Consider the following 22,760-nt stretch of genomic DNA (forward strand, 5'->3'; position numbering starts at 1 on the left):
AAACTCCTCGAGAGCGCCAGCAGCGGTCGAGGGCGGCACTGCAGCCGGAGCAGCATCTCGACGCTGGGTTCTTTTCCAAAAGTTGGGTTTTCTGAGCAAAAACCCTGTCCATAAATTCCCTTATTTTTTTAAGTTGATAAATTTCCAAGTACTATTATCACAGTATTGTGTTTTTTATGCAAGCACAATTGACAGAAACCCAATCAGTTTTACTGGAGGTTTTGTATATTTAAAAAAAGTAACATGAAATGTCAAGCTCAAAATTAAATCCATGTTTACTTATTTTCTTCATTAGAGTTATCCAGGGCAAAAGTTTCAAAACTGGTGTAGTAGCGCCTTCTGGTGATCCACGGGGCACTCCAGTATCTAGCAGGGAACATAAAGGAATCGTTGGCATGTAACGCCTTTGCTCGCATGACAGGCTGTTTGATGCACTCGAGCACAAACAGCAATGTTGCGCCTATGAAATTCGTCAGTCGTAGGCATCAAGCGACGAGTAACTTCTCCACAACTATCTCGCACGTGGCCCAGATATCTTCATTCAATATCCCTCCTGGTTTTCGAGCGATTTCAACGACTAGTGGAATGCGTGGGCACCATTGTAACAACGCTCAGTTATTCGTGTTGTACTGAATCCATGAATACCAGTATGCATAAGTGCGTTTAAGCATGCGTTCTCGATACCGATAGACTCCACCTTAAACGTACCGGACGTCTGAGTAAGCTTTCCCTTTCATTTTGCATTTCACCGACACCTTCACAAGCACCTCAGCCCAAGCAATTTCAACGCAGTATGAAGATCTTCCGCTGCGGCTTCATCGCTGCATTCGCGCTCGCCATGCACACCGCCGCAGCCATCAGTACTGGCACCGCACCGGGACTTGCCTCTGCTGCCACCGGTGGAGGTGACACCGATCCCGTGTACCCGACCACCATCGACGAGCTCACCTCGTACCTTTCGGATGACGAGACGCGAGTGATCATCCTGCAACAGGAATTCGACTACCGCGGATCGGAAGGCACCACAACGGAAGATGGATGCCGCCCGCTCTCAAACCAGCAATGTATCGCCAAGAACAACGGCTGTAAGGGCCAGGACGTCATTCTGCAAAGCGGAGGTATGTCCGGCACTGGTGGTTGCACCGATGGTGTATCGGTGGAGGTGACGTACGACAACGCTGGCCCGAATCCACTGCAAGTACAGGGCAACAAAACCATCCGTGGTATCGGTACGTCGGGTGTGATCATCGGCAAGGGCTTGTGGATCCTCGGCAGCAATGTCATCGTGCAGAACATCCACATCACAAACCTCAATCCGCACCTGATCTGGGGCGGCGATGCTATCTACATCCAGGGGGCGGACGGAGGTGAAACCTCGCTGGAGAACGTATGGCTCGACCACGTCAAGATCTCCAGCATCGGCCGCCAAATGATCGCCACTAATACTGCCAGCGTCAAAAGCATGACCATCAGCAACTGCGATTTCGACGGCTACACGGAGTACTCGGCGTCGTGCGACAACCGCCACTACTGGACCATGCTCTTCTACGGAACAGAGACACAAGTAAGTCTTGTGAACAACTACATTCACCAGACGTCTGGCCGCTCGCCAAAGGTGGGTGGCAACACCATTCTGCATGCGGCCAACAACTACTTTTACAACAACTCGGGCCACAATTTTGCCCCCACCGAGGAGTCTTACACGGTGGCCGAAGGTAACTACATGGACACGTGCACGGCGCCTGTGCTATTGGACGACGACGCCACTGGCGCCTTCATGGTACCGGCGAGTGACACACAGTCATACTGCGAGTCGGCTCTGGGGCGTGATTGTGTCGTGAACACCGTGGTGAGCAGTGACGCTGAGCTGACGGGCCAGAACGAGGAGAGTGCCGTGACGACAGCACAGACGGTGGCCAAGGCATACAAGCCGTCGGCAGCCGGAAAGCTGTCGCTGTCGAGCGCAAATTTTGGTGTGGGTGATCTGGACGCCGTCGACGGCTCGAGCTCCTTGTCTAGCACTAGCACCTTGACCACCTCGACCACGGCTACACCAACCGTGGCGTCCACGACTGCGAGTGGATCTGCCTCAACAACTTCAGCGGCTTCCAACGCTGCCTCGACTGCCTCGAGTGACACCACGGTGCAGGAGACTAGCTACACTTTCACTTCTAGCAACGCTCAGTCCATTGACGCCCCTTCTCAAACGGAAAGCACATCTTCTGTTACTGGCGAAGCGGACAGTCACCGCCAACATCACTTGTAGTTATGTATCGGGAATTGCGGCTACTGGTAGTACCAGTAGTCTGGTACCGATGACTTGACGGCTTCCATAGCTTTTAGCCTATAGCCAGACGTCATCTTCGTCCATCAATAGCAAGACTATTGCTACGATGACCAGTTTTGTTATACACGGCCGCATCCCAGTGTGTCAAGTAGCGTTGTTTCCAACGCGGTGGCAGCGTTTCCTAGCATTGCCATTTCGACCAAATGTAATGCTCGAAAAAAAATTGATGTTGAAATCAATAGACTTCGTTTTATCGCGATAAATTATCAGCGTTAATTAAAATTAACATTTTTCAAAACTTAAAAAAAATGAAACTGCCTCTGATGCTTGCTTTTCGTTGATGCAAATATTAGGGAAAAGGTTGAATTTTATAAACTAACATAAAATTAACTAATTAATTTTAACAGCACATCAATTGGGATCTCAAATTTGATTCGTTTATTAACTTGAAGAGATGTTTACCCGCTAAAAGGCATCTGGGATAAGACAAGCATCTGCGTCATTCCTGCTCTTCCTGGCTCAGGCGAGTACACGTGAGACTTCATTTGCTCATGTACGATTCCAGCACGTTGGTTAGTCGCGGTGGCGGCAACAGCAACGACACATCCCATGCCGATGCAATGGAGGCTGGCCGCCCCGTTCACTCACCCACCACTTCAAGTCGCAGCTCGAGTCGCGCATGGACGTACGCGATGCCATTTTTTCTGGTGGTCATCGTCATGTACGCCATAATGCCTCCATCATCACATGTACAGCAACGTCAAAATAATAACCTGGAGGTGAAGCCGCAGCCGATTGTTATTCATGACGATCTACCAACTGTGGAGCTAGCGACGCACAAGCCGTCATCGAGTCAGCAGGGTGCCAAGTTCGACTCGACCGTCAAGCGTGACAAGGGCATCATCATGTGCATGCATAACGACGCAGTCCCCATGGGATTATCACTCGTGCGGGAGCTGCGCTGTCTCGGCAATCAGGAACTCGTCCAGATCTACCACTGCTTTCCGGAAGAAATGTCGGAAGAGAACCGCGCGCTGCTTCTAGGTGCTGACAATCGTTTAGAGATCGTGGACGTGTGCACCGACCTTGTAGGTAGACAAGTTTTAACACAAGAGGTGGCAGAGGCGTTTCGCAACTGGTGGATCAAACCGCTGGCCATGTATCATACCGACATCACGGAGGTCATGCTACTGGATATTGACGATGTGTTCATGCACGATCCAGCTATACTACGTACAACTGAGGGCTACAAGAAGACAGGGACGACTTTCTTCTACGATCGCGTGCTCTTTAGCCGCGAGTTCTTCAACCAGGACGTGAACGGTACCTCATACCTCAAACGCATGCTGAACGACTTTGACTACGCCAAATACGGACTCGAATCGGGCGCTCCTCCATCGAAAGGACTCAAGAGATCGTACGCGTATCGCGGCATGACATCTCACGAGCAAGACTCGTCACTCGTTGTAATTGACAAGTCTCGCTCCGGTCAAGCCATGCCGATTATGTTTTGGCTCATTACGGAGGAGCGATTCCGACGCGAATTCTCCTACGGTGACAAGGAGACGTTTTGGATTTCATTTGAACTGGCCCAGCAAGAGTATTTCTTCTCTCCTTGGGGCGTTGGCGGCATCTCGTCGTCTACAAATAACGATCTGGAGAACCACAGCGACACATTGTGTGGTAGTATCGTGCAGTACATGCCCGAGGAAAACCAGCCATCCAAGTTCCTGTATGTGAACGGTAAGGCGATGCTGAATCCATTCCCCGTGGCGATGGACAAACTGGGAACTGCCACACACAACGTGCTGTTCAACACGAATCCAACGCACCTTACGCCCCGTCAGCGCCGCAAACCCAACGGTCGGACACGTTCGGGCTGGAAAGGCGGCTATGCCATGGAATGCCTCGTGGGGTTCGGCGCCGAGCCGCTGCCGGAAAAGTTCGCACCCCAGTTATTGCGACGACGGATGTTCTACTTTGGTATCCGCATGGGGGTGTTGTCTGCGCTCGATCAATGTTTCCCGTTCGAGGGCATGGTGTAGATACTAAGCTGGTGAGTTAGTGGACATTTAGAGATCCCAACGTCGAGCGCCGTCTTGCACAGTTAATAATACTTGGAAGCAACATGTGCCGCACGTCCTGCGTTGCTTGCATCTATGAGCAATGCTCACTGAGCATGATCGATCGCTGTTTCAAACAGCCTGTTTGCCAGTGTCAATGCCAGCAGCATCCTACATCTTGAGCAAATCGAAGACCATTATTTCGTGCTGGCTTCGCAGCATGCGAGCCACAAATTTCAACTCATTGCGATCGAGAGAGATGGAATGTGAACGTGGATTATGCTTCGTCCATATTTGGATGTCGTGCTGTCGATTCAGCCAGCAGTAGGCGACGGAGAACTCACTGAACAAGCGAGATCGTAGCATAAAGTGCGTGGTGATCGGAGCATTAAAATGCTGGCTACATGGATACCTTAGGCATATGCACTTGACAAATGGCAACAACTTGGGTGATATTGTACAAGTTATGGATAAGTTACAACTCATAATTTACAGTTAGGCCCGGTTTTGTAGAGATGTTTGTGTTTTACCGCAATCACTCCCTCCGTATCATGATAGTGTATAAGCTCTGGCATCCGTATAAGTTCTTAAGTCGGCTCTTTAATCAATACTCAACCCAAATGCCTTTCGACGCTCGAACCTTCGCTGACAGAATACCGCCACTTTCACTTTTCCACAGTCTCATATTATAGTGGCGAGGTCATTCCGAACATTTTTGCCATGTCCAGCGCAGCCGAACCTATCGACGACGATCTCTATCTGGAAGGGGACATGGAAGCCTCACAGCCTCTCAACGGCAGTAGAGTCGTTGCGACGCCGCCGCGCAGCCACCGCAAGCTGCTGATCATGTTACCGCTGCTCGTAGTCGCCGGTATGACGGCTGTCGCTCTTGCGACGGGATATCTCAGCAATAACAACAGCAATACCTTCGACTTATCCACGTCCAGCTCGCTCAAGACTTCTCTTAATAGCGATGGCAGCGGTGGTGTACCCGAGGACGGCGACATCGTGATCCCCCACCCGGACTCGCCCTACTATCAGCGCGGCGAGCGGTTCGACCGCAGCGTCATGCGCGACCGTGCTATCATGATCTGCATGCACAATGGCGTATTGGCAATGGGTTTATCACTCATTCGAGAGTTGAGGTGTCTGGGTAACGAGGAACTGATCCAAGTGTATCACTGCGGGCAGGACGAACTGTCGGTAAAGTCGAGAAACATTCTGTTCGCATCCGACAACCGCATTGAACTGGTCGACGTGTGCTCGGATTTGGCGGACAAAAAGATCCTTACTCAAGAAACAGCTAAGAAATTCAAGAATTGGTGGGTTAAACCGTTGGCAATGTACCACACAGACGTGCGGCATGTGATGCTGATGGACGTGGACGACATTTTCGTTAAGAACCCCATTGTTCTGCGGGATGCGGACGGATATAAACAAACGGGAACGTTGTTCTTATACGACCGCGTATTTGCCGATTGCAAGGAATTTGTCAACGATATTGACAATAAGGAGAAATATCTGCCCAGACTGTTCCGAACTTTTAACTACGACAAGTTTAACATCACGGAAGGCGAGGATCCGTCCGAACAAGTGCTGGATTCATTCGCTTACAGAGGCAAAACGTGTCATGAAATGGATTCTTCCTTAGTCCTAATCGACAAGAAACGCGTGGGCCAAACCGTGTTCGACGTCATGTTCTGGTTCATCACCCAGGAGCGTTTCCGCTTCAGATATTCCCATGGAGATAAGGAGACATTCTGGCTCTCGTTCGAGTTGGCGCATGTACCGTATTCCTTCTCTCCGTGGGGTGTGAGTGTTGTTTCGTCGACGCCCAATAAGGACATGGCGAAGCACCCAGACTCACTCTGTGGCAGTATCTTGCAGTATATGCCTGTTGCATCAAAAGATGCCGAGATGCTGTACGTGAACGGCAAGGCGTTGCTAGACCCGTACCCGCAGGGTATCGACTACGTGCCCAAGGCGCAGTGGAACAACATGTTCAACACGTTCCCGACCCACATGACGCCACGCCAACCACGCACGGAGCTGAACAAAACTGGTCATGGAAAAATGTACACCGAATGCCTCATCGGTCTCGGAGCTACGCCGTTGCCCACCACATTCGCTGGAATGCTATTACGCCGCCGTCTCCACTATTTAGGTATCAAGACTGGCGTACTCGGCTCACTAGAACACTGCGAGACGTTCCAGGTGCGTCGACTGTTAGAGCAGTCCGATGTCAACCACCTAGTCTAAGTAATAGTCCATATCAAGTATCAATAGAGTCTAACGTCGATGCAAACGCTGCTGACGTACTTGAAGCACCCCCTGGCTCTGACCATCGTATGGTTGTGGCAGAGTACATCGAGTTTAACGGGGACTTGATTCCCAGAGCTTCATCTTCTGCTCATGGCGAGTGTTCCACCAACTCCACGCCCCACCGAAATCGATGACGACCTCCAGGACATCGAGACGCAGCCGCTGAATGGCATTAAGACGCCCGTGTCGCCTGCATCGCCGTATCGGAGACCGTTGCTGCTGCTTCTGCCGCTTGTCATTGTCTCCGGTATCCTCATGGTAGCGGTGATGGCTGGCTACGTGGACACGAGTAGGAAGGGGGCTTTTCATCGGTTTGTCTTCCGGCAGAGTGCCGACGTGTCCGGGACGTCGCATCCGGACTCGTCGTTCTACCAGCGTGGTAAACGGTTCGACGTTAAAGTCAAGAGAGACCGCGCAGTGCTCCTGTGTATGCATGACAACGTCTTGGCACTGGGTGTATCACTTATCCGTGAGTTGCGGTGTCTCGGCAATAAGGAGCTCATCCAGGTGTACCACTGCGGTCCCGAAGAACTCTCGTATGACGCGATAGAGCTACTCTTCAGCATCGACAACCGACTGGAGATCGTGGATGTCTGTTCAGACCTTGCTAGTCGCCAAGTTATTAGCGACAAAATGGCAGACAAGTTTCGGAATTGGTGGATCAAGCCGCTTGCAGTGTACCATACCGACGTACGCCACGTCATGTTAATGGACGTCGATGATATTGTTATCAAGAACCCCGCGATTTTACGTGACTTGGAAGAGTATCACAAGACAGGCACGACGTTCTTCTATGACCGGGTTCATTCGCACTGCAACGAGTTTGTTAACGGTGATGACGAAGGCAGCAAGTACTTGCCAAAGCTGTTCTCGAATTTTTCCTACGACCGCTTTAACGTGACTGGAGGTGAGAATCCATCGGTGCACGTGTTGGAATCTTTCGCGTACACGGGTAAAACTTGTCACGAAATGGACTCGTCGCTTGTGTTGGTTGACAAGGAGCGTGCCGGACAAACAGTCATGGACGTTATGCTGTGGTTCATCACCGAGGAGCGTTTCCGATTCAGATACTCTTTCGGGGACAAAGAGACTTTCTGGTTATCGTTCGAGATGGCGCATGTGCCGTATTCGTTCTCGCCTTGGGGTGTCAGTGTTGTATCTTCGTCGCCCAATAAGGATGCTGAAAAACACCCTGACTCGTTGTGTGGCAGCATTCTGCAGTATCTTCCCGATAGTGGCCCTGATGCTGAAATGCTGTATGTCAATGGTAAGGCGTTGCTCGATCCGTACCCGGAAGGAGTCGACCAGATCACCAAAATGCGCTCCAACAACATGTTCAACACATTTCCCACTCTCATGACTCCGCGACAGGAACGTCAAGAGTTAAACAAATCTAGCCACCCGGAGTTATTCAGCGAATGCCTCATCGGACTGGGTGGAGTACCGCTCCCTCAAGAGTTTGCTGGTCATTTATTACGACGTCGATTATTTTACTTGGGCGTGACAACCGGAGTATTAGGGGCACTGCAGCACTGTGAAACGTACGAAATGCGTCGGCTACTTGAGGTGTAACCGGTGAGGTTACTCGAAGCTGCTCGTAAACATGGGATGAATACCAACTTGAGTAAAGTAATACCGTCTGGATTGTCTATCGAGCTCATCAAGCACTTTATGAGGGCCACAAGATGCGAAAATGTCCAATCCTCTTCTGCAATAGATGTTGATATTGAAAATAGCTGTTCATGTTGTCTTGAATTGAAATGTTTCCAGCTTACGAACCTCTCGTGTCCAACAGCATTGTCCCTAAACATGAATTTAAGAAAATGTTTTGTAAACTTAAATTTTTTGGTCTGTACTCCTTTCTTGTCAAAAAATACTACCGTATCATGATTCCAAAGCGCACTGGTGTTGACTACTAATGGCACCACCACTGGCCAGAAGAGCGCGACAGCAATTTCATTGCAACTCCATCCATAGCATCACAACAGTGATACCAGGTGCTTTAGTAGCAAACCGCTAATTCATCTCAACTCCGAAATAACGTGTAAGGTAGCGCTCAAGCAGAAAAACTATGCTACACTCTAATTCGGCAACGAGAGTCTACACGTGTTCGTCTGTGTAAATATCACCGAGTCGCATGCTGCAGCATGTAGGTTTGTCATCTTTGGTTGTAGTCACCTTATTGAGTGTCACCACTTTTAATATGGTCTGTAATTTCGACACTCTTCTGTGGTAATACAGACTGTATTACCATCGCACACTCTACCAGGATGGGGAACAATCTCAATAAACTTTGATCGCATTTACTTCGAAGGGCATGTTTTACATGTTAAAACGATCCTGACTGGTAGTCTACTCAGCCGCATTCGTATGAGAACTTCATCCTTCCTCTCATCAGATACCCATCCGCGACGGACTATTCCTCGTGTTGTTCCGGATCAACAGGTAAGTTGTACAACCCTACCGTGCAGCAGCCATCTCACTGCGAGATTCACGGCGTTCAGAGAGCCGTCCGGTCTCACCTGAGTACCAGCTGGCCATGTGCTTTGTGTACGTGTGCCTACCAAATCTGAAGCTGTGGTACATGGACAGCGATTGCTCAACGATCGATCCTCGCATATCTCCCGCATCTGATCAATCGCTTCAGTCGACAAAATTCCACAGCGAGAGCAAATAGCAGATCCCATTGTCAAACTGGTCTTCGCTATGCCAGACTCAACTACTTCTCCGTCGGACGTCGAGGCCGCACGCCTGCTTTCCGGTTCCAGATCGTCAATATCGTCACCTCCAGTTTCCCGCAAACTATTGGCCTGCATGCCCGTGCTGGTGCTCGCAGCGGTGACCACCATGGTGGTAATGACAGTCGTTGTCAACGGCGTCGATTTCGGCACTGGTAACAGCGTCGCGTCCGTCAGCAGCTCGACAACGTTCCTGGCTGCCAACCTTCCAGTCAATATATCACATCCGAACTCGCAATGGTATAAACGCAGTTCCAGTTTCGACGAGACTGTAGGACGCGACCGCGGAGTGGTGACCTGTATGCACGATGGCGTACTGCCATTGGGGCTTTCACTCGTCCGTGAGCTCCGATGTTTGGGCAACCGGGAGTTGATCCAAGTGTACCATTGTGGCCAACAAGAACTGTCTAACACATCCCAGGAACTGTTATTAAGTGCTGACGATAGACTGGAGTTGGTAGACGTATGTTCTGATCTAGTCGAACGTGGCGTGATGGACGACAAGATGGCGACGCAGTTCCGGAGCTGGTGGATCAAACCTCTAGCCATGTATCACACGGATATTCGTCATGTGATGCTAGTGGATGTGGACGACATTTTCGTTAAGAACCCTGCTCTCTTGCGCGATCTGGAAGGATACATGACCACAGGCACGACGTTTTTCTATGACCGTGTGGTGAAGAACTGCCGGAAGTTTATGAGCGGTATGGACGGCAGCTTGCAGTATATGGACAAACTGATCTCGACGTTCGACTACAAACGATTCAACATTACAGGAGAGGCCAAGCCGTCCGAAAACGCATTGAAGTCGTTTGCATACAACAACAATACTTGTCACGAAATGGACTCGTCGCTTGTATTAATCGACAAGGAACGTGTTGGTCAAGCGGCGATGGATGTTATGCTCTGGTTCATTACGGAGGAACGATTCCGTTATATGTTCTCGTTCGGTGACAAGGAGACTTTCTGGCTCAGTATGGAGATAGCGCATGTGCCGTATTTCTTCTCGCCTTGGGGTGTCAGTGTGGTGTCATCGTCCCCTAATAAGGACATGAAGGAGCATCCGGATACCCTATGTGGTAGTATTCTCCAGTACATGCCTGTAGATGACAGCAATCCTGAAATGCTGTACGTGAACGGTAAGGCATTGGTGGATCCGTATCCGTCAGGCGTTGACGGTGTCGCCACAGCACGCCGACAGAATCTCTATAACACGTTCCCTACGCACATGGTACCGCGACAGAAGCGGACACCAACTAAGTCATCTCGTCAACAGTTCACAATCGAATGTATGGTTGGGCTGGGTTCGACTCCGCTTCCTGACTCATTTGCCGGTGCCTTAATGCGCCGTCGACTTCATTTCCTGGGCGTCACAACGGGTGTATTGGGCTCGCTACAGCATTGCGAGACCTACGAACTCAACTTCTAATTAGAAGCGTCTAGATTTAGGAAAGCTAGTATGGCGTGTCGTGCTGTAATTTGTTCTAAATATTGTACAAATACCCTAATGGAAACCACTGAAAGTTGGTTGCTTTGATATTATGAAATGAAGCAGAAGCTCTACGATAAGGAGCTCTAACTGAAATGCCGACTGCAGCTGCACTATCGATGCTTGAAGTCGACTACATTTTAGAGCTCTGCCTTATTCTCCTGTACGCTCGCGAAAGCAGCCTCTGCCTCTTTGCGGGCATCCTCCAGCATGTTCTACAGCCACAACAAGCACAATTAGAAACAAAACTGTGAAACGTATTGTAGAATATCAAGCAGCGTACTCTGCGGTCTGGTTCGGGGATAATTTTCTTGACGTTGACCTTTCTCTTCGTGTCACCAGACTCTTCAAGTTTGCGTGCCGTTCCAGCATCCGTCGCTGTGGCTTGACTGCTCTGATCGTTCGCATCCGCAGCAGCATTCGCTGTCTCTTTGTCTAAGTCAGGCTCAGCTGCATCTTTCGCTAGTTCTAAGGCAGCAGAGAAGCCAGCCTGGCACGCTTGTTGGCGCTCGCTCGGTGGAACACCCTTCAACGACGTGCAAGCATCCAAACGCAGCGACTTCATGACTCCCATATCAGGAACCTCCTTGCAGAATCCTTCACATCCTGCAGTCTTGCCCTTGTTAAATCCCTGACCGCAGTGGTTGAACAGATCCGGACGTGGCAGCCTCTCGCGCCACTTCTGACACGCTTCCTCACGGTAGTGCACGAGCTGCGACTGGCACGAAGACTTGCACGTAGCATCCACAGAGTCCATGAGCGCTATAGCGCCTACCACCAACGCAGTCCACGACGTCTTCATTTTTTGTCCTCAATCTGTGTCTTTATCGCCCTGTTTGACGGTAAAAATGCTACTGAGGGACTCCAAAGATCCTCAATAACTCCTCGCGCCTGCTCGTCAACGACCGTTCATGTCACTCTTGCGATCTAATGTGCGCCACTTCAACGGAACTCGCCACCCTATTGGAATATTTCACCCACTGTAGAAGCATTTTAACCCACCCACCAAACATGGTTTTTTGTGCCTGAAGCAATTTAACGCACCCATCTAACTTGGGTTTTTGTGTCTTGCAGAACCCATTGATCCAGCGTCGTGTAGATCTCGTCCATTGATGGACGACGCAATGGATGCACGTCAAAGCATTGCTCCATCAATTGGCGGTGCGCAGTTGGCAAGGAGTGCGGGATGGGGACGTGGTGACCTTCTAAGATCAGAGCTGCAGCGTCTCGTGCCGTTAAATTCGGGAATGGAGGTTGGCCACTGAAAATCTCGTAAAGCAGTACGCCAAACATGTACGAGTCCGAGTACGTCGAGAACAAATACGGAGGTGTTATGGACTCAGGCGCCATCCACTTGAGCGGACCGAATCCGTGTCGATCATCGTCAAACAAGAACGAACTCTGAGAACCAATAGACCCACGTAGTCGTCGAGATAATCCGAAATCGCACACTTTGACGCTGAAATCGGCGTCCACTAAACAGTTCCGAGCTGCGATATCTCGGTGTAAGAAATTGCCTTGGTGAATGTTCGCCAGGCCGTGAGCTGCGTCCCGAGCCATCACCGTACGGGAAAAAAAGCTTACGGGACTTGGTAAAGTTTCAGAGTGTGCGTTGATACCCAAGACATCCTCCAAGCTGCCGTTCGGTAGATACTCGGTCACCAGAGAGAGGTTTTGTGAGTCAGGAGAGCCTTTATCTGCTCCGGTGCTGCTTATACCGAGGAGTTCGACCACGTGCGGGTGTTTTCCAAGTAGATTCATCACAGCTGCTTCGTGCTGGAACTCAGCGAGTGCGTCAGTATTGCCGTACACATCGTGGCTCATCATTTTGACTACCACATCTTGCGATGTGCTTTTCCAGCGAGCAAGAACTGCATCACCGAAGGACCCGTGACCGATTGGTCGAATGAGTTCCAGATCTTCTTCTGGAATGTCCACAACGTTTGGAGCTACGTGCTCCATTTGAGTATCCAAGAGAGAAAGATCGGACGAGCCGGTCATACCCACTGCAGCGCCGTTGTAGGAGTGAATTGGAGCCGCATGAAGTCGGATATACAGCAGCGATACCTTGGTTCCAGCCACGATCTTAGCGATACAAAGCTCATCGGTCTCGTTGTCGTCTTCTGATCTAGTCGAGATGCGGTGCAGATCAAACGATACACCGACAATATCTCCGTGCCATCGGAACGACTTGCAATCGTCGCCCTTTATACCGAACTGCGCACTTGGCTCAATTGACACGGTGACTAACGTGCCTCGTTGAATATGAAGCGGCTGAACACGCTGTCCACTCTCAACGTCACTGTGTTCAAGAGCCATCTCCAGCATCGACTCACGCTGCTGCTTCAAATATGCCCAAATATCGATCCGGAAGAAGTCACATAGTGCAGCTTGTGGTGGTCCAAAAGCACTGAAGTGAACAGCATCATGTGAGGCGTTCCTGTCGTATCCAAATATCGCCTGATCGCTTGCAGTTGAACTTCTTCGTTGCTTAAACACATCATCATAAACTGTCTGCATTTCACTTGAGTTTTCGTCCCGTTTGTCTGGTGGTTCATGTTGTAGCGAGCGAACAACTTCTCTCTGTAGTGTTCGGACCTCATCACCGTCATGGACACTCGACAGTGACGACCGCTTCTCGTCAGTCGGGAGTGATATAAACCCACCTTCGCTGTCTTCTTCTGATAAGCGTTCGATGTCATCATCAACTTCAAAGTTATCGTACGTCACCGTCCTGGGGGGAGCATAAAAGCTCGGAAAGTCGTAGTCGAATTCGTCGTAGGTTCTCCAGATTTTAAACTCTCCGTCTTCGGGTAGATTATGGTCTGTTGGGAGTGTATATAGATGTCGACGCTGCTCTTTATGATCACTGTCGTCTTGAGGACGAAGCGAATGCCCCGCTGGTACGGGCACGGGGATCGGTCCTCTTCGCAGCACGCCGTTCGGAACGTAGAGTCTCGATCGAGTGTATATGCGGCGCGTTGGTCTCTGCAGGTACAAAACTTGCGTTAGAAGGCTATCAAATGGGACTGATAGCAGTTATAAAACAAAACTCACCCGGTTGCGCTGGCGTGAGCTTTCTGTTTCTTCTTCTTCCTCAGTTCTCTTCACTTCAGGAGCTTCATGAATGTGCCTGAGCCAATCCATCATGCAGAGCGCAGCCAACTTCCATAGCCATGATCTGTAAAACGCTTGCCGTGCCTCCGAGGTCGTCAAAGCTACAGTCATCTTGTTCGTTGTGTGAAGGAAATCCACTTGACGCAACCATTTGCGCGTCAGCAGATCCTGAGCGCTAAGTTTCATAGCTATTATGGATCCGTGTTAGTCAAACAGACAAGTCCAGCAACAAGGGGATCACGTACTCAGACATTCAACCAGCAGATCACGGCATGCAGGCGACAGGTGCTCCAGCTGATCTTCGATAGTTCCTTCCACGTAGCGGATATCTACTTCTTCATTCGGTGAGCGAGGCATCATAGCGATCTGAAACATGAGCATGCCAATTGCCGCGCTGGCAGCGAGTTGCAAACCGAATACTGTCACGGATCAAAATTACAGCAGCAAAATCAAAGGAGATCCATACAGCTCACGTACATGTCTGCATCTTGATTCCTTTGCGTCGCAGGCACAAGAGTGCATCCACTCAGGATCAAATCCAAGTGCAGCAACAGCGTCACTTGTTCGTTCGCTATCTACACCGAAGTACGCGCATATCCGTCGATAAAAGCTTCCCTTTGCACCAGTCTGTTAGCAATACTAACCACCAAGTCGTAGTGCACCAGTTCGCCGGCCAAGCTGAGTCCGTGTCTGTGCAGGAAATGCACGACCGCAGCCACTTGAAACACCACGCGCCTCAATTTGTCCTCTGTAAAAGTCGCTGGGTCGTTAAACCTCTCTCTCAAGGCCACCCAGCCCGGTTGTAGGTCTTGCACCAGTACCCAACTAGTACCTGCATCCCAGATCTGCAGTAACCTCTGGAACACTCCCGGCTGCCTCTCCAGCGTGGCCATCACGCGTCCGATATGCTCCAATTGCCTACAAACGCAACAGCAGAGTATACAATAAGTACAGCAGTTGTTGCACTCTATTGCAGAGCTTAATTACCACTCCGTCACCGATGCCTTGGAGAAGCTCGAGAGCAGGACCTGTCGATTGTGCCGGGGGGCAGCCAAGTCCATTGCAATCACGGAGTGTTGGCGCTGCAGCGCCCGCGAGTGCATCGGCGACTGGTATACTTGTTTGCATAAGTATCGGGAGGCTGGAAAGCGCTGGAACGGAGCGACAAAAGGCTTAAACGACTGGGAGATCGATTGTATCATTGTGGAGTCATGTCGGTGGCGTTCTGGAGCTTTCAGAGAAGCGGCAGAGACCGAAATTGCGGCGTTTGGAGCGGGAGGGAGAGACTTAGGGTGTAATTGATGAGACAGCATGTTTAAGAGACCGGTAGGGCCCCGCATAGACGCGTTGCCGGCGGCTGAGGAAGACGTCGCCATCACCGGCATCGTTAAGTTTTGTGAACGAGAATGATGGTAGATGTGACCAATTATTGACGAATCAGAGAGAAAATAAGATCAACTGGTTAAAATTGTATTAATACTCGCTTCAGTTCATTTCAGACAAACATCGCGTTATTACAATTGTGTTAGTCGAAGTACATGCAGGCGAATGCACCTACACTTTGCCTTCCATCATTCGCGGATCAAAGCATCTAATGGCAGCGCTGTAATTGATGATGACCACCTCCACGGCCATTGTGTTTGCTGCACGCCACGTCACCGCCAAGTGGATCCAGTGGATTTTTTCTCCATAAAAAAAGACAATGGACTCTCGCCCTTAAATTCTCGTCCGTCTCATTTTGCAAAAGTTTGCAATCGCCCAGCAAAATTGGCCAATCAAGTTTTATGTGTTCCTTTTCAGGTCAACTGTACACAATTATGTCTTTTTTCTGGTCGTTCTGGGCGCTAGAGGAGGATCAAGCCCATAGGTTCATTGCCCAATTCGGCGACTCGCCGTCAGTACCTCCTCGATCACCATGAAGGCGCTGCGTGCTGCCGTGTCCGGCTCGCGTGTGCGCTTCATGCAGGACGGGTTCGACCTGGACCTCACGTACATCACGCCCAAGCTCATTGCTATGGGCTACCCAGCCTCGGGCGTCGAGAAGACGTACCGTAATGACATCAATGAGGTCGCGAACTTCCTCAACTCACGACACCCGAACGCCTACCGCGTCTACAATCTGAGCGAGCGCTCGTACGACTACAGCAAGTTCGAAGGACGTGTTAGTGAATGTGGCTTCCCAGACCACCATCCGCCGCCTCTACAGCTTCTATTGGACATTATGAACGACATGATCGAGTGGGTGGCCAAAAGTCCCAAACACGTCATTGTGGTGCATTGTTTGGCCGGAAAAGGCCGCACAGGCGTCGTGTGCTCGTGTTATTTGCTACTTACGGGCTACTACGGCAGCGTCTTTAAGTTGCGCAAGGAGCGAGAGCTCCGAGAGCTGGCCAACTCGAGTATCCGCGACTTCTGGAACGCTCGAGGCCAAGGTGTGCGCTTCCCCAGTCAAGCACTGTATATTTATTACTTTATCAAAGTGCTACGTCGACTGGGGCGTATGCCCGCGCAGATCCCGCCACTGCGACCGGCCAAGAAGATGTTGCTTAGGAGTATTGTACTCAATGGAGTGCCCGACTTTGAGGCCCCACCGAGAGGAGGATGCACCCCATTTCTACAGGTTTTGCCGGCGCCGTCGCAACACTATCAGCCGCATTTGCTCTACAATAGCTCGTGGCAAAGACCCAAATTCGAGACGTACATGGCGGACCCAAACGGATCGATCATGTTTGAGGTACGTGGCAATTATTTGAGGGAGAGATGTGAGGTGTTTTTCCTGATAAAAATGATGCATTATTACAGGTGAACGCAGAGGTGCAGGGCGACGTGATGGTGAGGTGTTTCCATGCCAACACGACCAACATTTTGGGCAAACACATGGTCAAGATGTTCCATTTCACATTCAACACCGACTTTTTCCACAATTACGTAAGTATCGTTACGCTGTTACTACGATTAATAATACGACGTACTAATGCATCTGATTATTTATTATTTGATCAACAGAGCAACTTGTATCGCCTTCCGAAGGTCGAAGTGGATGAGGCCACCGGTAATCAACGCTATCCGGATAATTTCCAGGTGGTCTGTTACGTGGAGATGCTGGATTCGAATGGAAATCCGTTCCCCCCAAAATCTTCTTCTTCGTCTTCGGTTTTGCAGTCAGACAGCAGTAGCAGCATTCGTGACGATGAAGGTGAGCAGAATCGGACGGTGCGACCGCAGTCAGCGCCACAACCGCGTCGTATGACGGTGCCGTCTCAGCCCTACTATGATAAGCAGATCCAACGTCAAGCGTCATTGAGACCGGAGGAATCGACACCTACCATGCAGGGCTGGCTGTATAAACAGGGAGGTTTCGTCAAGAACTGGAAGAAGCGATGGTTTGTGGCGCGCGAGGGAAAGATGATGTATTACCATGGAATGTCGGACGCTACGCCTCTCGGTGTTGTAAATTTGCGGCGTATTACTGTGGAGATATGTGAACCTCATGAGGTGAACGCAAGGAACAAGTGCTTGCACTTCTTCAAGGTGGTTCCTCCTAGTGCTGGTCAGCGCACATATTATTTCGGTGCTCAGTCTGAACAGGACTTGGTGGGATGGATTCACGTGCTTGGTGCCCAGTCTGCGTATGGTATCATCAACGGCACGTTGCAACGGAGGCCTTCTATGCCACGTAACAACACTTTCGCTACGCGTGCGTCGTACCAACAGGAATACCATACACACAATCGTGGCGCTGATCGGCGACGTCCCAGTAGTGACGGTACGCAAAACTACCATCTGAGCGACACAAGGTCTTCGCTGCCAGCAATGGCGATGTCTGCACCGTCATCGGCGTTTAGTACACTGCACGACGTACGCCCATCGACGCAGCTTAGTGCCACAGAACTTGCGTTCGAACTCACACCAAGTGAGGCCAGCCACTTTCCAGAACCATCAGTAGTTGGCGCACCAACGTCAAATAATGCAGGAAGACGTGAAGGCATGCCCAGCAATTTTTCTGCGGCTGCGCAACGTGCGTTAGACATGCGCTCGTTGTCGTTCACTGACAACGACGACCAGGAAGGTGACAGGTTGTCGTCGACGTCAGCGTCTGCCTTGCCACAGTGCGTACCAGCCGAACCTGTGGCCGATTTGACTAATACGCTATCGGCGCGAGAACAAGCGTCGCTGTTGCAAGAAGTCAATGGATTTGAGGCTGGAATCTACATTTACTCAGCAGACGAATTGCAGGAGGCTGCACTGCTGCAAAAGTATATGCGGGAGACACGAGGTGCAAGTGGTCGTGATCCGGATCCTGACCCGGATCCGGCGCTAACAGCCGCGAACGGACTCAAGGCCTTGCCCCCGGGCTCACTGAGTCGTCAGCTTCACCAATATGTGATGCAAAGACGCATGGGTGACGCTGAGCAATTGCTGACGGAGCTTGTATTGACGAAGTTCCCGAGACTCATCGATGCGATGGACCACGACCCGCTGGCGTTTACTCAACTAATCGCCGGTGGAGATATTTCAGTAGCGAGCCACCGACTGCAAGACCAGGAAGACGTGACTGCACCCGCAGTTAGGCAGGACTCAAATGGAAATCGTCGGGCTGTCTTTTTCTAGAACTGTGTATTTGGTTACAGTACTACGGAAAAGTTTACCGATTTTATTGATGATTCAGCGATATCCCTTGCTGCATTTTGTGCAAGTATCAACATTTTTCTTTTGTCTTCTTACCAATTTCGTCCTCGATGAACAAGTACGAGTACAATTTATCGGGTTTGGCGGCAAGTGCTAGTTCCATTAAAAAAAAATCAACCATGGGAAAAGTGTCGAAGTAAATCAAAACCTAGCAGGCATAACTACACTGTAGTATCCATCTTGCTGTTAGCGATTACGCTGTGTCTTCCTCAGAGATTCGGCCACCTGCCTGTAAAGCTTGCTCTTTCCGGCACTCGTCACTGGCAGCTTGCCAGCATAGCGCAATTTCTGGAAAAACCTGGTGAGCCCCCCAAACATTCTTTCTTCTTGGATTCCAACTCCGTCCGATGCTGGTTTCTCGACTCGACGCAGCAACCGTCCTCCATCTCTGTGGACCGAATCGACAGCATCAGGAGAAACTCCGTGTCCGAGCATAGTGCTATGGCCTTTGGTCGCAGGAATCGCTGAGCTGCTGGCGTGAAGAGTGGCCGCAAGTACAATGCCGAGGATGTATATAAGCCGCATACTTCTTTGTAGTCAGTCTAGAAAACAGTGCGGAAACTTTAGGTGTTCGCGAGCGACTTGTCAGCTGCGGAGCGAATCGCGGAATGAATTGAACTCCGACAAGAGCAAGCCCCTGCAAAATGCTACAGCAGTCGTAGTCCCATGATGCTTACGATTCCGGATACATGTACGTATTCGTAAATGTACCGTAGAAATAAAAATTCGGAGAACAAGATTAATTAAAGAGATTGTACATGTAGAGACGAGATCGAAATTATGGTGCGTGAGGTTCTGAGGCTTACACTCTCTGTGAGCTCGATGAATGTGCACGATGTTAGCTCATGTAGGTTTCCTTATTATAATTTACTTCGAATTATCAAATTATACGTTTGCGGCATGTCAAATCCCAAGCAATACCAGCACATGTTGCCGAACTTCACAACTTGACGAATGAACGCTTCAAGCGATTCTTTTTTTTTAAATTTAAGACTCTTACAGGAGTTGCAACTTGCAATGCAAGGGCTTCCTGTACCCGGAATCACGACACCAGACAATGTTAAAACTGTCGTAGTGAAAACAAACAAACTTCAAGGACAGCCCTTTTATTATAAAGCAGAATAAAACAGATGGAGGCTTATAAGTGGTGTCATAAGCGTGGTCCACGAATAACCCATCATGAGGTTTTCTGTGGAAGCGGTTTGAAGATTTGGCTTACGTGTACAGGTGATTGCGTTTGTGAAGCGCCGGCGCAAGTTTTCATGAGAGTGACTATTCATACAAAATAAATATCCGGAGCTAAACTGTGGTGCGCGCGGCTTGCGCAAGAGGTCTCTTAGCGTACCCATTACAGTGTGCTGCGTATATGACTGTGCGTTGTCGTGAAAATGCGAAAGCATTTACCACATTAGCTGAGAGGTTACGATTTGAAAGGCAAGTGCATTTTCCAACACGGCTTATAGGATAAACATGCTGGCCATAAGAAAAAAAATACAATGCACGAAGTTCGGGGAGTGTGCTTTGACTGAATCTGTTTTTGAAAGTATATTTTGCGTATCTCCCTATACCATGGTCCCATCGTGCAATTCACGATACATGCACCGACGATCCCCTCGGGTCTTAATCCCCTAGATATGCTTGGAATACTCCCTCGACAGCAATAACTTAGCGGTCAGTTACTTACAAACCCTTGATATTATTCCCTCTCACCCGCCAATGGTATACCCTTATCTTTACACCAGGGGATCCAACTGGCAAAGAACATGTCGAGTTTAGGATGGCGCAGCGTGTGCCGTGATTTTGTGGCCAAACTGCGAGACCGGAGGTGGCTCCAGCGACTTTCTGCGCCTTAATAGCTACCATGTCATGGAATCAGAGGAGGGCCGTGAATCTAGCTTAGTTGGGGACAAATCAGGGATGTGTCATGGTGCTAGCCTTTTTGTACAACAGTCGTTGAGTGTGTTAGTGACTGTGAGGCGGACTGGCTGGAGGGTATCTTGGTGTGGTGGCAATAGGAGAGCAAAACAGGGAGAAACACCAGTAACGAGCTCATCAATCGTCTCCAATAGTAAGAGCACCTCCAACGGTATTGATAGTTACGCAAAATTACACATGAAGTGAGCTATTGCAAAAAATGGACCCCCAACGGCGAATTGATAGGGGCCAAAAGTAACGATTGAGTAACCACACGAAATTGATCGTTCACTACGAAAGCTCCTATTCACTTCGCAACACTACAAAATTCACCGCACTGAAACTCCCATCTCCAATCCCGAAGACGGTAGGTCGATGCCCAACGCAACTCCATGGAGTCACGAACAGGACATCCGCCTCTGCAGAGCCTACACCAACATTTCAGAGGATGGTTGCGTCAGCACCGATCAGGACGCGACACATTTTTGGGACCGAATTCATCAGACGTACACTCAGCTAGGAGAAGAAAGCGCAACTACAAGAAAAATAGGGGCTCTGCAAAGCCGATGGGCCGGGCTTAGTAGACCTGATGTTGCCCTTTATGCCTCCTGCGTGGCCGTGGTACATGCCATAGTCTCATTGTATACAAATTAATGTGCACTGGCGCTTCACACGTATTGCATCTACAGGTTCGAATTGAAGCACACAGTGGCTGGACAGACAAAGAATATTCGGACGAAGCTGCCAATCGCTTTACAGCAAAGCGAGAGCAGTTAAATGCTAACGCATTACGTGAACATGAGAACGCTGTGAAGTCTGGTCGTGCCAAAAGCAAGAGAAAGCCGCGCCTTCGGGCTGAAGCTGTTCGTCTGCACCATTGTTACGATTTTCTAAAAGGAAACGCTCGCTTTATGCGCGACATTCCACGCCCCCGTAAACGAACTCGCCTAGAGAATGAAGCAGTGGTGCACGAGCAGGGTGCTGAAGGTGCACTATGGTTTATCATTTTAGTTTTTGTCACTATATATTTATTTATTTATTTATCTTACGTGTAGATGTGAATACCTCTAGTGACACTGCGGAGTTTGACTCACTCACTGGTGATGACGATCCTGCTCTTCCTGCTGATGTCTTTCAGCCTCCTACTGGTAGTCAGTCTTTTGCACGTCCTGCGTCCGCAGGGAAAAAGAAAGCGAAGCAACTTCACTTAGAAGGACAAGTCGACAAAGCTATAATGTACTCGCAACGTGGATTGGCCGCAGCAACTACAGCACAAGTGGAAATCCTAAAAGAGCAGCTCCAGATAGCAAAAGGAAAGGTGGAGCTGGTGGAAAATCAACAGAGGTCGTTGAAAGAACAAGCTGAAATGTCAATGATGTGCGCAACGACAGAAGGGCTCTCAGAATTTGGCAAAGAGTATCTCTTACTGAAGCAAAAACAAGTATTAGAGCAGATGAAGAAACAAACGCTGACGGAAGAATAAAACAAGGTGAATATATTTTTCTCTTTAGTATCTAGATGCAATGTGCTGAACCAAATCCGTTTTTAGCTTAAAGGGAGAGGCGGAATTCATCACACATCTGTACTTCTCAATAAACGAAGTAGGCAACCCGTCTGATGCGTGAATAGGAAGATGTTGAAATTTGTGACGTTAATATCCAGATCGAGAAGCTGTGTACGAGTACACAGAATGGGAAGTGTTCTGGCCACTTGCAAGATCATCACTAATGATCATGTTGTGGAGTATAATGCACCACTACATGATTTTCTTCAGTTTTTCTAAGGATCAACACCGTGCAGGTCTAGCCACAACTGCAAACCAAGATTGTAAGACTCCAAATGCACGTTTCACATCCTTACGAAATGCTCCCTGGCACGATGCAAATTTCTGCTGTTTCTCGTCTACGGGTGCCGAGATGGTTTTTACAAAACATTTCCAATCTGGATAGATCCCGTCCGCTAAATAGTTAAAAAAAAAAAAGTCGTAGGTAGAGCCACATATTTCGTACGAAAATTTAGGCAAACTATCATCTATGTACTCGTCAATTAATGGTGACGCATCTAGCACATTGATGTCATTATTGCTACCTGGCATATCAATAAAAGCATGCCAAATACGCAAATCAGCCGTAGCGATGGCT

General features: G+C 49.5%; 10 protein-coding genes across 12 annotated transcripts; 7 read left to right on the forward strand and 3 right to left on the reverse strand.

The window, feature by feature from the left end:
- Window positions 1-793: 793 nt before the first annotated feature.
- On the forward strand, window positions 794-2,266 carry PPTG_05117 (hypothetical protein; the record flags this gene model as incomplete). The annotated part of the gene is made up of 1 exon (XM_008898610.1): window positions 794-2,266. The coding sequence occupies one exon, from the start codon at window positions 794-796 to the stop codon at window positions 2,264-2,266; it is 1,473 nt and encodes a 490-aa protein (XP_008896858.1).
- Window positions 2,267-2,757: 491 nt separating this feature from the next.
- PPTG_05118 (hypothetical protein) lies at window positions 2,758-4,561 on the forward strand. The gene has a single exon (XM_008898611.1). The coding sequence runs from the start codon at window positions 2,839-2,841 to the stop codon at window positions 4,330-4,332; it is 1,494 nt and encodes a 497-aa protein (XP_008896859.1). The 5' UTR covers window positions 2,758-2,838; the 3' UTR covers window positions 4,333-4,561.
- A 465-nt stretch (window positions 4,562-5,026) lies between these two features.
- On the forward strand, window positions 5,027-6,693 carry PPTG_05119 (hypothetical protein). The gene has a single exon (XM_008898612.1). It carries the CDS (start codon window positions 5,071-5,073, stop codon window positions 6,607-6,609), a length of 1,539 nt encoding a protein of 512 aa, XP_008896860.1. The 5' UTR covers window positions 5,027-5,070; the 3' UTR covers window positions 6,610-6,693.
- Window positions 6,694-6,706: 13 nt separating this feature from the next.
- On the forward strand, window positions 6,707-8,494 carry PPTG_05120 (hypothetical protein). Its single transcript, XM_008898613.1, has one exon. It carries the CDS (start codon window positions 6,763-6,765, stop codon window positions 8,242-8,244), a length of 1,482 nt encoding a protein of 493 aa, XP_008896861.1. The 5' UTR covers window positions 6,707-6,762; the 3' UTR covers window positions 8,245-8,494.
- Window positions 8,495-9,325: 831 nt separating this feature from the next.
- On the forward strand, window positions 9,326-10,961 carry PPTG_05121 (hypothetical protein). The gene has a single exon (XM_008898614.1). It carries the CDS (start codon window positions 9,379-9,381, stop codon window positions 10,837-10,839), a length of 1,461 nt encoding a protein of 486 aa, XP_008896862.1. The 5' UTR covers window positions 9,326-9,378; the 3' UTR covers window positions 10,840-10,961.
- A 78-nt stretch (window positions 10,962-11,039) lies between these two features.
- PPTG_05122 (hypothetical protein) lies at window positions 11,040-11,701 on the reverse strand (the record flags this gene model as incomplete). The annotated part of the gene is made up of 2 exons (XM_008898615.1): window positions 11,040-11,114; window positions 11,183-11,701. The coding sequence occupies 2 exons, from the start codon at window positions 11,699-11,701 to the stop codon at window positions 11,040-11,042; spliced, it is 594 nt and encodes a 197-aa protein (XP_008896863.1).
- Window positions 11,702-11,934: 233 nt separating this feature from the next.
- On the reverse strand, window positions 11,935-15,401 carry PPTG_05123 (TKL protein kinase; the record flags this gene model as incomplete). Its single annotated transcript, XM_008898616.1, has 6 exons — window positions 11,935-13,887; window positions 13,957-14,204; window positions 14,262-14,410; window positions 14,494-14,591; window positions 14,661-14,934; window positions 15,004-15,401. 6 exons carry the CDS (start codon window positions 15,399-15,401, stop codon window positions 11,935-11,937), a joined length of 3,120 nt encoding a protein of 1,039 aa, XP_008896864.1.
- Window positions 15,402-15,504: 103 nt separating this feature from the next.
- Window positions 15,505-18,752, forward strand: PPTG_05124 (hypothetical protein). Its single transcript, XM_008898617.1, has 3 exons — window positions 15,505-16,750; window positions 16,819-16,944; window positions 17,023-18,752. The coding sequence occupies exons 1-3, from the start codon at window positions 15,932-15,934 to the stop codon at window positions 18,625-18,627; spliced, it is 2,550 nt and encodes an 849-aa protein (XP_008896865.1). The 5' UTR covers window positions 15,505-15,931; the 3' UTR covers window positions 18,628-18,752.
- Window positions 18,591-19,675, reverse strand: PPTG_05125 (hypothetical protein). The gene is made up of 2 exons (XM_008898618.1): window positions 19,512-19,675; window positions 18,591-19,352 (listed from the first exon to the last, which is right to left on the reverse strand). Exon 2 carries the CDS (start codon window positions 19,228-19,230, stop codon window positions 18,892-18,894), a length of 339 nt encoding a protein of 112 aa, XP_008896866.1. The 5' UTR covers window positions 19,231-19,352; window positions 19,512-19,675; the 3' UTR covers window positions 18,591-18,891.
- Window positions 19,676-20,921: 1,246 nt separating this feature from the next.
- PPTG_05126 (hypothetical protein) lies at window positions 20,922-22,162 on the forward strand. Of its 3 annotated transcripts, XM_008898619.1 has the most exons (3): window positions 20,922-21,240; window positions 21,309-21,606; window positions 21,675-22,162. In XM_008898619.1, the coding sequence occupies exons 1-3, from the start codon at window positions 20,995-20,997 to the stop codon at window positions 22,100-22,102; spliced, it is 972 nt and encodes a 323-aa protein (XP_008896867.1). In that variant the 5' UTR covers window positions 20,922-20,994; the 3' UTR covers window positions 22,103-22,162. The 3 variants fall into 3 exon arrangements, with proteins under 3 accessions (XP_008896867.1, XP_008896868.1, XP_008896869.1); XM_008898620.1 differs by having other exon boundaries at window positions 20,922-21,606; XM_008898621.1 differs by having other exon boundaries at window positions 20,923-22,138.
- The last annotated feature ends 598 nt before the right edge of the window (window positions 22,163-22,760 follow it).

The sequence above is a fragment of the Phytophthora parasitica genome (genome assembly GCF_000247585.1).
Source record: "Phytophthora parasitica INRA-310 unplaced genomic scaffold supercont2.7, whole genome shotgun sequence".
NCBI lineage: Eukaryota > Oomycota > Peronosporomycetes > Peronosporales > Peronosporaceae > Phytophthora > Phytophthora nicotianae.

Bases quoted from the DNA above. Each gene is read 5' to 3' on its own strand.
- PPTG_05118 (XM_008898611.1), top strand. From the start codon at position 2,839: ATGTACGATTCCAGCACGTTGGTTAGTCGCGGTGGCGGCAACAGCAAC.
- PPTG_05119 (XM_008898612.1), top strand. From the start codon at position 5,071: ATGTCCAGCGCAGCCGAACCTATCGACGACGATCTCTATCTGGAAGGG.
- PPTG_05120 (XM_008898613.1), top strand. From the start codon at position 6,763: ATGGCGAGTGTTCCACCAACTCCACGCCCCACCGAAATCGATGACGAC.
- PPTG_05121 (XM_008898614.1), top strand. From the start codon at position 9,379: ATGCCAGACTCAACTACTTCTCCGTCGGACGTCGAGGCCGCACGCCTG.
- PPTG_05124 (XM_008898617.1), top strand. From the start codon at position 15,932: ATGAAGGCGCTGCGTGCTGCCGTGTCCGGCTCGCGTGTGCGCTTCATG. The intron at 16,751-16,818 runs GTACGTGGCAAT...GCATTATTACAG, and splicing joins ACGGATCGATCATGTTTGAG to GTGAACGCAGAGGTGCAGGG. The intron at 16,945-17,022 runs GTAAGTATCGTT...TTTGATCAACAG, and splicing joins CCGACTTTTTCCACAATTAC to AGCAACTTGTATCGCCTTCC.
- PPTG_05125 (XM_008898618.1), bottom strand. From the start codon at position 19,230: ATGCGGCTTATATACATCCTCGGCATTGTACTTGCGGCCACTCTTCAC.
- PPTG_05126 (XM_008898619.1), top strand. From the start codon at position 20,995: ATGCCCAACGCAACTCCATGGAGTCACGAACAGGACATCCGCCTCTGC. The intron at 21,241-21,308 runs GTACATGCCATA...TTGCATCTACAG, and splicing joins ATGCCTCCTGCGTGGCCGTG to GTTCGAATTGAAGCACACAG. The intron at 21,607-21,674 runs GTGCACTATGGT...TCTTACGTGTAG, and splicing joins GCACGAGCAGGGTGCTGAAG to ATGTGAATACCTCTAGTGAC.